The sequence below is a fragment of the Trachurus japonicus genome, chromosome 14, assembly GCF_045865225.1.
Source record: "Trachurus japonicus isolate A0001 chromosome 14, Traja_1.0".
NCBI lineage: Eukaryota > Metazoa > Chordata > Actinopteri > Carangiformes > Carangidae > Trachurus > Trachurus japonicus.
In genome coordinates this window covers 23,243,516-23,256,171 of record NC_140920.1, presented here as the reverse complement: position 1 = coordinate 23,256,171, position 12,656 = coordinate 23,243,516, and the positions used below count along the sequence as shown (strand labels likewise).

Here is a 12,656-nt window from a genome sequence, read left to right as displayed (position 1 = left end):
TACTGTTGGGTCTGTCTTGATTTAGGGCGAGTGGGACTAATCCAAGATGATGTTATCTATCTAAGTGTCAATCCATGGCTCCAGTTACGCAGAGAGGGCTGAACAAGCGCGCCACCACAACAACACGCCACACCACAACATGCATGCTGATTTGTGAAAATACACAAGCAGATTGTGAGTATGAATCAGCAGAGACCTGATGGTGATTTCAGTTCTTTCTGTTCTGATTACAGTATGTGGTCACCTCGCTACTTTGCCCTTTTTGCTGCCATTTTAAAATAATACATCCCATCAAAATATGTGTAAAGCTGTATCTAAAACCTGTTTACTGTAACAAATGTATGTGTAAGCAGCAAAATCAGGTGGGTCTTTCTGTCGCAATTCAACCAGTAGAAACATGTTGATGCAGCAGAGGAGCTCATAATCTTTTTGTTTATGTCCACAATGTCATGATGATGTGTCTGGCTGTGTGTGAGTTCATACCGGTGTGGATCTGTCGGTGAGCCTCCAGGGATTCCTCTGTCTGGAACTGGGCGCCACACTGGTCACAAACTATGGCCTTCTCACCAGCTGCAAAACAAGACCCAAGAGAATGTATGTCTATTACACACTTAGATACACACACACATAGCTGATTTGGAAAAACAGTAAGAAACGGAGCGAGGAAAAGGGGATCTTAAAGATAAGATGAAAGCAAAATGAATTACATGAAAAATATTCACACCACAGTGAATCTAAACTTCTGTAGTTTTACAATGAAATATATCCATCCAGTCATGGAAATTTCCAGCTGAAATGGAAAAGGTGGCTGGGAGAAAGCGTTTGATTTTATTGACCATCAGGTAGCTACAACAACCTAAAGGAGTGAATCTTTAACCTCAACAACCAATAAATCAATAACAAAATTAGCTTAGTGTAGATATATCGATATATATTCACTTATCAGACAGTCACAGCACGTGTGTGGGCTGATAAGTAACAAGAAACGTCAGTACGGAAATGCAAGTGATGAAAATATTACACTTAAATCTTGGTGTTTAAAAAAATCTAACCACAATAAAACAAAAGAAAAAGTCTTATATTGTATTGTCTAAATTCAACTCATTCATTTTTTAGAATAGAGATAAGTATTTTTCAGTGTTTGATTGATTAATGGGAGCATTGTAATATATAATTTATTCTACATTTAGCTTCATAATTTGATGAGTCAATTTCATCAGCCTTCAGATTGGTCTGACTCAGATCCATGTTTTTAATTCATAATATCCAAATGGTGGCAGAAGGTGTCATCCCTGTGTCTATTCATGCTTGATGTAGACTAATTTGTCCCCCAAAAATCTAACTGATAATTATAGAGTCCATTATTTTTGACAGTTCATGTGACTGACTCAGTAAGAATGGGGTTTAGTCCAAAAGAATATTATTCTCTTAACTCTATTACTCTGTAAGTCTAATTTCTCTGACTTCCAGATCAATGGATTTTCAAAAATTACACGTGTACTGCAGAGTCAAACACACATTTTTAGTTTATAGCTTAATAGACACAACTGATACTACATTCCTGCTTTTGACTCAAAGACAGAAAATTAATGGTATTCTTCCATTATTGTCCCATCATACTTTGTTTCTGTTTATGTGAGCAGATCAAGTATGTAACCCTTGGGCAGTGATCTTGAATGCCATGTTCACCTATACTTTATGAATGTGTACAATCTTGTACAACAATAAAAAGCAGAGGCGGGAGTCTGGCATGCACACACACAAAGAGCCGTTGGAGGGCACATCAGATCAGGCTCACACAAATGACTTTTTATGGCTTGGCAACAGGCACTGTACATGCCATACACATCGCACATCAAATAGAAGTACGCACACACATCCAGAACACACACACACACACACACACACACACACAGGAACACACACGCACACACACACACTTAACATCTGGATACTGTGTGCCTGCAAAAAAGGGCGTGCATGTGTGCAGGCCTGTGTGTCTGTTTCCAGTGCAAGCACAGAGTGATCTCTCCCAACCAGACCTTGGTTTGTTCTTGGCACGGCCTCCTGGGTTACGACACCTCCAGAGAGAGAAACAGAACACAATGAAAACAGGAAGCCGATTCTTAGATGACAGAAAAAAAAAAGTCAGGGAGAGATGGCTTGTGTGGTTTTGCAACCGCACTGACATTAGGGAACGGCCTGTACTGTAATAAGCCCTACCAAAAGCAGAAATGACATGGACCGTACATGACAGAGTGTGCCTGCCAGTAGAGTGCTTATGCAACAAGTTATGCAAAAGATGGTACGCTGCACAAGTGAGCGTGACAAGATCATAAGCCACTGTAATGCAACCTTTAAAGCTAGAACATCCTAGATTCGCCTGTGATATCAAAAGATTTATTTCCATGTAACAACTTTAGACTAAATAGACTGAGCTGCTGAGCAATGTCCTTCTTAATTGGCTGCATATTCAAGAGGCATAATTTGCAGTGTGAGCGTATGGCGCGCCAGTGTCAAATGCACAGATGAGCATATGGCCGAATTAGCTGGCAAAAGCAGCCACTTAACCTTTGGAGAACAAGACATGTCGAGGAGATGTAGACAGAATCCCCCAACACACCCACTGATGTCCCTCATTTGCATTAATCACATAGTCCCTCTGTTGCTTCTTTAACTCCCTGATTCATCATTGCTGGCTCGACTACAATTATTATTTTTATGTGCTATAGTTGCCCTGCTAACCTGCATTGGATTCCTTCCATCCATTGATTTGAGCTCATTGATTACCCTTGCAGCAACCAACTGGGACGGTTTTATGACCATACAAGTGCAATCATGACTCTATCATGTCCTACCCATTGACTATCAGTGCTCAAGGTAAATATACAACCTTTTCACTTTCGATAAACTATTCCTCTCAAGATTTGATAACGGGGACTTCCTGCTTTCCATCTGGCTACAGGGTGAAACTGAGTTCCAGAAAGTATTAATAATCAATTTCCACTGCATTTAAACTTTCTTGAAAATAAGTAATCCATTGTAGTGAATATAAAGTCACGAGTTAAGTTCAGTTCTATGACTGCCACTTCTGAGATGCCCCTGAGTGGGGCACTTAACCCCCAGCTGCCCCACATGGCCTTCCTCAGTAGCTGGCAGATCGAACCGCAATTGCACCAGGCAGCTTCCAGGTGGTAATGTGTGTGTTCCTGGAAAACAGTATTTGTCCTACGCAAACCTAATACCATTAAAAAAAAAAGAATGAAGACCAATGAAAGCCTGGAAGCTAAGAAAAAACACATGCACGTCTATGGCTCAGAGTACTGTAAAATATAGGCGATTTGTAATAAATCAGCTTTATACGGGCAAGTAATGACTCCGCCTCACAGACAGTGGTGCAACATTATAACAGTCTTCTGGGAGGCCAAGAGGCGTGTGCTAAATGGGCCAGGGATAGGATTTTAGTGCAGGGCATGCCCCTGCTTGTGGCACAAGGACATAAATTGTCAGGAAATGCCTGCATGGTGCCTTGCTTCAAGGAGAATGAAGTTGTGTGAGGTCACCGTGGGGCAAAGGGGGGAGGAAAAGTGGGAGCACAGGAATCCAGGGTACACACGGCCAGGCAGCCACCCAGCCAGATGCCCGTCACTCTAGTTAGCCTGCTAAGTGCTAACAAGGGGCCCTCCGCTTGGTAACAGCCGCCATCAGACATTTTCACTGCCAAATTAAAGCGATAAATCTTGAGGCCCCTTTGATTGCGAGAGGTTGAACTTGTTAGTTAGGAAAGACGGGGTAACCGGGACAGAGGAGACACACACTTAACATCAGCTGATACTCTTGTCACGTGCACACTAAAAAAATGAGTTTTCCTTGCACACAGGCTATCGAGGGGCTTATTTTAAAAGACTGAAAAGAACCTCATCTTTGATTCTGTTATGAGAATTTTCAATTTACCCAAAACATTAATAGGTGACACCTCCCTGCTGCTCACCAGGAAACGCTGGAACACAAAACCTAATGTGCAGTAAATAAAAATGATTCATCGCACCACAAGAAACGAGACTAACACATTGGAATCTAATGGTTGACATGCCCTGTGGACTCGGTTAATGGGGAGTCCTGTGTCACATTGCCACAGATTCAGACTTTAGCTGACATAATAAAAATTGCACAACCCGGTTAAGTGTGTGTGTGTGTGTGTGTGTGTGTGCGTGCTGGGAGATAGGGATGGGGTGGTGATCAGGTGCCACATGCCACCGAGGCCGCTTCCCTTTTCGCTTCCCTCTCTTGAGATATTGCACAAGTGTTGTTGCAGTGCACTGTGGCTCAGTTATTTCATAAAGGGCAGTAAAAGAGAACAACCCAGAGAGGGCTCCCTGCCAATCAAGTAAACTTCCTGCAAAAGCCCGGCAGCAAAAAAGTAATAACGGTCTGGTACTGTAAACTCGATCTGTCTTTACAGGCCCTGCATCCCCCTGATAAAGAGAACCTTCCTTTATAGGACCCCACATTGTGATTGCCACTTTTAAAAAAGTAGTAACCAGCTCCGTTTGCTGATTTTTGAAGCTAGATTAGACATTGTTTTTGATCATCCTAATTTAGACTGCACCTGTAGTGTGCCAGTAGAACGTTCATATCCGGTTCTTTGGTTTCCTGAAAAGGCAAATTGTGTAACTTTGCATGAACTTGTTTTTTGAAGTGTTGCAGCATTGTTGCTCTTTAAAGTGGTTTAGTGGCTCTGTTAACTGTATGGGAACAACAGCATTTAAACTGGCCTGGTTTTAAAAACAGAATACCAAGTCAAGTCAAATCTGCATCATTAATGACTGTTCTCAAACACAAACAAGACACAGGCTGCCTTTTAAAAACCTCTGACATATGAAACTTATCAAAAACCTTTTAATGGGATTATTTCTAAAATTATAAATAATTAACAAAAGGATTTTTGCTTTGGAAAGTCATTTACTTTATGTCAGAAACCTCTCCAAGTCTAAAACCAGACTGAAAAAAAGGACTTGAGTCAGCCTTATGTTCCAGTCACGAGACATGTCAGCCTAAAACAATGTCACAATCCCATCCTGCAAGCTTTTGTTCGACTAAACCTTTATAAATAAAACTTGTGATTACTGTTAGGTCCAGTTGATTCGAGGTGCTCTAACCACTTCCTTGGCATTCAAGAGTGTTTCACTTAAAGTTAACTGCTGTGGGCTTCCCCCAACAGTGGCAGCATTTCACCATGAAGACGTGATGAGGATTGTGGATTAGCCAACCGTGCACACAGGACTCACTGGGAAGTGATGGTGCATTCCTGTGCCTGTAATTTCCCCTCCAAACATACTAGAGTGCTCATTCTCCTATTTCCCTAAATAATGTGGTGCGCAATGGTGCATTGTCCCATTTGCTTTTACACTCATTCCATGACTGCATAGAATCTGAGCTGAAAATGCAAACCATCATTACGTTATGATGCAGGGTTGAAGACCAGGGAAAAGCAACCTCAGTGCCCATTTGGGGGATTTTGTGGGTGTGATAAGTGTATTTGGGCGCAAGAACGCACACAGACACTCTCTCACACACACCATTGCCGCACTCACATCAGCCAGTTCGGCGATGTGATCTCATAATGCCACCATTCAGAGGCTCCTCTCAGTGAAAAGAATATGTCAGAGGCACAGAAAGGGCTTGTTTGTTTGGGGTGATAGTCTTGCTTTTCCCTTCCTCCTGTGAAAAACTAAATATTTTTCATGACTGTATGCCCCGCACTCAGACTTGACACTTGTTGTTCCAACCTACTTTTCTATCACAGGTAGTGCATATATGCTAAGTTTGCAACAGATGCCCCCCACCCCTTGGGGATTGCAGTCTAAACAGAATCTTTCATCAAAGACAATCGCAGAATTAAACATAAGAGTTAGAGAGCCCGTCGTCGCTCATAGCGACACAAGAAGTAGGCCACCATGTTGATACGGGCACTTAACATTACATCCTGCACAGGAGATCAAGAAAAAACCCTGTGTTTCTTCTTTGGCAACGTATGGTGTCGCAATCTGATGAACCTCAATTTTTCCATTGCAACATACACTAAATAACGTTCGCCGACTAAATGCGGCCCTGTCACTGTGAAAATGCAATGCTGAAAATACAGACAGAGAATTTAATGTGTGAATGTGTTTTTTTCAACAAATCAGCAAAGTCATGCAAAGACCTTCTGTTTCCTGCACTGGAGTCATCAACATTGGTTGTCTAATTGACTCACATGCATCGCTTGCATGAGATGGCATGACACTATTTAGCATTGATTACACTGAAAAATCCAGTGTAAGAGCTTCCACATTGAGGAACGGTTCAACAATAGAGCACGACTGTTCCAAGAGAATACGCCTGCTGTAATGCATAAAGTACCACATTCAAGTCTGTACAATTCATTACGCACAGAATGGTAAACAAACAGCTCGGTACGTAAATCAAATCAAATCTAGTTTATTTATACAGCACGTTTAAAACAAGCCGAGTCGGCCAAACTGCTACACGCATGAGTTAAAGGCACCACAATAGCAAAGGGAGTGAAATGGCACCAGAAGTAAAGGCACAAATAATAGAAAAGGCATGAATAACAATAAGAATAGGGATTTATGACTGCACTGAAGTCAGTCTATGGAATTTAGTTGCTTATTCCTTTCTTAAAATGCGTCATCCTACATCAGCAAAATTATAAATGGAAACAAAGACAAGCATGAAAAGACGGGGGACTATCTCTCTCTCACTAAATTATTGCATGAGGATCAACTGTCCTTTTGGTCAAAAATGTTGCCAGTGAATACAACAGTGACATTTGTTTGGAGTGAACAAAATTTTGTCTGATGTATAAAAAGGAATAAATTAGCCAATGATAAGATGGTTGTCTTTTGAAGCTTGATCCTTAGCTAACACAGTTGAAAAAAACCAAACATATTTCTATCTGTCTGTATTTGTATTTGTCTAGATTATCCACTGCAAGGTTTTTGCCCAGAATCTGTGGTGACAATATGGACAAAGTCTTCACTCCAGCAAAACGAAACAGTGCAATTTATTGCTAAACTTGGATTATATTCTTTTATGCTCTAGGTTTTCCATTTGACCTAAAAAGCTGTCACTTGTAAAAAAAAAAAAAAAAAAAAGAGAGAGAAAAAAAAAATCTCCATTACACATTTCCTCTGTAAGGCATGGGCCACACTGACCTGGAATACAGTTGCTTTATTTAATTTACAACAACAGGAATTGGGTAAACATTAAACGAGTACTAAGAAGCTGCTGAAGCCTGAAATTCTAATTGGCTGGGTGATATTTTCGCACAAAAATACACAGTGGGAGTGTGCGTTTGCTGTCCTAAGTCCCAGGCTGTTGGACAGACTCCCCCCTGAGAGTCTGGTCAGCAAACTCTCTTGGGCGTTATAAGTCAAAGCTGAAACCCTATGTTTTTTTCCCTAAGTGTTAATATGCTTGAATTATTGTGTTTACTTTACAGTATGTTTTTCATGTGCCATGTCTCCTGGTGTAATGTTTGTTTTATTCTTCTGTAAAGCACTTTGTATCCAAGGTTTTGAAATACAGGTATGCTATAAATAATAATTTATTTACTTGCAAAAATGAACATGTGAAGATTAACACAACATAGATTCAGTTCTGTTTTTCTCTAATCCCTATGCAGTACTGATCCCTGCATGACAGGACACTGTTTACTGTATATGAATATATTTCTACACTGGCTGAATGATCTGTTCTCAGGAGTCAGGGAGGCTAAATGGGAAATTAAAAAGGCTAATTACAGTGTTTCTGTCGATGGCCAACCAACATCACACTCAGTGGTTTTTAACAGTGTAAACAGGGCAGGAGAGAGTGAGAGTGAGAGAGGCAGACAGATTAGAGAGTGAAATTGTGTGTGTGTGTGTGTGTGTGTGTGTGTGTGTGTGTGTGTGTGCATGCGTGTGTGTGCGACAGAGGGAGAGAGGCAGACAAGCGCAGTCACCAACAAAAACATAGCCTGGCTGTTCACTGAGCCTACATAAATGGCTTACGTAAGACAGTACTCTCAGTACCAAAAAACAGCAAAAATCCATAAACACACAGACACACACACACAGACACACACACACAAACGTTGGCTTTACTACACATGTGAGGACTTCCATTCGTTTCCATAACCCTGAAACATAACTTTCACTGTCTTTACAATATTCGTAACTTTAATGTTTATCTTAAAACAGAAGTGAAGCAACGGATATAATCACATTAAGCAGCAAAAGAAGGTCCTTATTCCTAGCATCTAAAACTCAATCTGGTTCACATGCAAATAGCAAAACAAGTACATACACACACACACACACACACATTCACAGGAACACACAGAGACGCAGTATGCTGTCAGAACAATGAGTACAGACACCACACGCTCTCTCTCTCTCTCTTATTCCCTCCCTCCCTCCCTCCCTGCCCCACTCTACCTTCAGCGTTATAACGAGCTGTGCTGTACAGTTTTATTTACACCAACCTCTTATCAGTGGTACAGCAGCACAGAGGCTGCCAATTGGAGAGGACAGACCACGGTACTGCCTGTACCCTATAGTGAAGTAGGTGTGTACCGCCACGCTCCCAGCACGTTTTTATCAAGGCTCAGAGAAGACTGGGCCCGCGCCAGGCTGCCTCTCAAAATAATAAAACATACTCTCACACACATGCACATACACACACACAGTCAAACACAGACACATAGGATGAGTTTGCAAAAAAGGCACCACAACTACAGGCACATGATTAACCATGTCTTGCAACACACATACAATCAATAGGGGTTTCCACACAGAGATGTGATGCAGTTAAACCCATTTTAAGTTATTTTAATCAATCGTTTGAGCATGAGCAGTAACAGAGTTCAGCTAATATTTTTTAGTGTGACAAATGGTGACATGCAGGAGGAGGTGGCCGAGTTCAACATCACAAACAGTGGGGACAGAATTCTCAGGATGTGTCCCGGGACAGAAGTGTGTCTCAACTTTCTGTAAATGTTAGGTTCAGTATCAATTCATATGCAGTCTAAAGGTGTGTTTATACAGGCCAGAAAAGTAGTAGTATTAATCTTAATAGTTTTCTTTAACACAGACATTGGGACCCCATTTTTAGAAATGCATATGTTTTGACTATCACATGTTTTTAATTCTAAATTGTGAATATTGATATTTGGCTTTAACAATGTACTAATAGCAGTAGAGTTGGCATTCTCAGGGGGTCACTGTAAAAGCAATTAGGCCTTGAGCAAATGTAATACTGTTTAAAATAATAATCTTTGGCACTAACTGTGCATAAAAACATTTGTTGCACAGACCTAAGAACTAATGCAATTAGCTAGTAAACTGGAACAAAACTATCAGCTATAAAACTTACAACCTATATCATTACAATGACAGCTTGAATCCGTGGGTTAACTAGCTTGGTTTATAATGACCAGATAGTGATAAAGAAACTTGTTGGATGGCATGAACTGTTTTGGACTCAGAAGGAAATTAAGATGACTTTCTTGAAATCTTATTCGAGATGTGAATAACTTTACTGATTTATCAATATTTGATCTAAACTTCAGAGATATTGATACAAATGATCAAGAACTGAACGGCGCAGGAAGTGACAGTAGCTGTCCAGTGTTGAAGGAACCTCAGGGACAAATACAATCAAGGCTTTATAAAATGTAATAAAGTGTACTGTGCAAACACAAAGTAGCTGTGCAAGGAACATACATTATGTACTATGTGGATGCTAATGCAGTAAAACGCACACTAGTTCTCACAAATATCAGACACGCAGACTCAGACTCGCAGAAATGACTTTATGATGTGATCAAACAAAGAAATATAGATAAGAGGAGATAATCTTGCTTTTCTCTGAGGGTGGGGAGAGAGGGATAGACAAGCCATCAAAAGCACAGGAACATGTTTGCTCCCGATGATATTGTTATCGACGGAGAGGAAAAAGAAATCAAAGGGAAGAGAGAGAGAGCACGAGGAAGAGGGAGGGAGAGAAAAAGGAGGAAACAGATGAAGACAGAGAATATTCAGGTCGCATTTGACAGCTTTACGGTCTGTTGCGCCGAATGGGATGTCTAGGGACGTGGCAAAGCAGACAAATATTGACTTGCTGAGCATTCGCATGCGCACACACACACACACACACACAAACACACACACAGGAAAATACACAAGACACTTCCACATGAACCCTCTAAATTCAGCCCCCCCTCAACTTCAGAATGGATGAGCTCACATTGCAACATCAGTCACCCTTGTTTTTTTGCCCAGCTCAACCTCTTAATCCATTTTGCCTGCAAACCAATTTGTTTGTCCAGTAGGTCAGAGACAGTTTCCTGCCCTCACTGTTCCCTGTTCTCTTGTACTGTTTATTTCTCTCTCTCCTTTGCCTTACTTTCTCTGAACGACGGAGCCATTTCCAGAGCTTTTGCCCCCTGGGAGATCGAGGGCATCTCAGTCCACACATCCATCCCTCCTCCCTCCTTCACTGCAGTCGCTTCCTCTCCTCCACCTCTCTCTCTCTCTCCCATTCTCCTCTCTTTCAAAACTGTCTTGACGTCAGAGGAACCTGGTTTAAAGTGTGCACTGACACGAATGGACACAAATATACACATGCATCATTTAAAACTATCTCTACAGCTTTCTAAACCACTGTAATTTTCCATTATCTTATTTGAGATAAGTATAATCAGATTGTTGTTAATGTGCCATTGGGTACCTAGTGTTAGCATGGGGCTCTGGAGGCAACTGGCGACATGATAACAGTGTCTTATTTCTTCTTATCAGAGACCTCATGCTGATTCTTACTTGAGGATTTTTTGCTTGGTTTTGCATCATTTGTCTTTTATGTTATTTAACTGCACTTGGTTTCACCTTATTTCTCCAATTTCTTTTCTTTCTTCTTTTTTTATTTATGATTCACTTCAATGTCTTTTCATGTTGTTTTCTTAGTGAGTCTACCACTTTGGTCCTGACTGGAATGTCTTTTAAAACACTGGATGAATTTTCAGGCCATTATGCACAGACATTCATTAATGTGTCCCCATAGGTTGAAAATGAATTAATTTGGCATTCTGCTTGCTTTTCCTCTAGTGCTACAGTGAGGTTGATATTTACGTAATTAAGTAAAATCTCTTGAAACTATTGAAGCAGATCATTTTTGGTGAGGTTACCATTTGGTGCTGGTTGTCTGAATGAAAGTTAGCATTACCCTGCGGGAACCAACGGTAAGAAGACATCTAGGCATCTTTGCATGTTAGGGCAAAAGATGTTGCACAAGCCAGTTATAAAAGTTGATTGTTGTCTGATTGTTTGTGATGTCCCAATGCCTTTAACATAAAACTATATGAGGAAGTGAAACAGGGAAGGTATTGTAAATAGATTTTAAAATGTAACAACTAAGAATGATAACATAAAGAAAATAAGATTCAGGCTGTAAAAAGTTAAATCATTCCCAGGTATATACGGACACAACCACACAACCATGTTTGCTCTGCCTCACTGTCCAGTAACGGCAATTACCCTGCTGTTGCCAGACACTGACCAAATGTTTCAAAACACCCCCACCCTCTCCAGAACCAGGCCTCCCCTCCTCCCTGGCTACCCCTAGAGGTGAAAGGTGCCATGTGTTTTCAGCTTTGCTTTCAACCCCCCTCTGCTTTCAAAAAGAGAGAAGAAAATGAGGCTTTGACATGTATCCCTGTGCTCCTGCAGGCCACAGACGCAAGGATATCTTCAGGGCCTTGGGTGGATGTGTGTGTTTGTGTGTTAGTGTGTGTACATGGATGTGTGTGAGGACGTGCGAGGAAGGAAACAAGAGCTAGATGCATAGAGGAACTACCCGGGGCTCTCCTGGTGTGAAGAGACAGGAAGTAAGTTAGGCTGCTCTAAAATGCCAAAGTGGACCATTTCTCACAAGCCTCAGGGTCTGGTATTAATAGATCTCAGTTGGACAGGGGTAGGTGGGCTTCTGGTGAAATATATTCTGACATGAATGAATGACCGACTGCAGTTTGAGTCTATCAAAGTCTGTTGATAGAGGCCCCCGATGAGATTAAGCTAAACTTTAAACCAATTTGATTTTGAGTCTAAATAAATTAATCTGATGTTTGGGAAAGCATCGTACAGCTTTCACAACCAAACGTAATCTAAGTTAACAATGGGAAAATGCACACAGCACTCATATTTACCCACCCAAACAGACTGTGTTGCTTTATTTATGTTTTTATTCCTGTGGCAGGACTGTGTACATGAGCACTAGAGTCCTGTTAATCCTGTTGCCATCAAGGGCTGGGTTTTTGATTGACAATGCACACAAAGATCTCTGCTGGATGAAACTTAAACATGTGACTGTGCCTGATGCAATAAAGTAAACCTTCTCAGAGGCATTTTAAGACTGAAAGTGACATGTAGTGAATGTTAGGCTGAAGAAATATCACTTACTTGGCTTACGACCTGCTAGTGAGATGCAGATTATGTGGCTGTAGAATGGCATGCATTGTTTAAATGTAGCATAGTCTGATATAGAAATGTTGGCTTTATAGCACATCCTATAACCCAAAGGGGCAATACAGTACGTTAATGGATAATCTGCCCATTCAT

General features: G+C 41.0%; 1 protein-coding gene across 1 annotated transcript in view; it reads right to left on the bottom strand.

Moving 5' to 3' along the window:
- The window catches only part of zbtb16a (zinc finger and BTB domain containing 16a), a 138,640-nt gene that overhangs the window by 51,639 nt on the left and 74,345 nt on the right, over positions 1 to 12,656 (bottom strand). Inside the window, exon 4 of the mRNA XM_085798388.1 lies at positions 484 to 570. Within this exon, the coding sequence (XP_085654514.1) occupies positions 484 to 570 (87 nt within the window). The remainder of the gene's footprint in view (positions 1 to 483; positions 571 to 12,656) is intronic.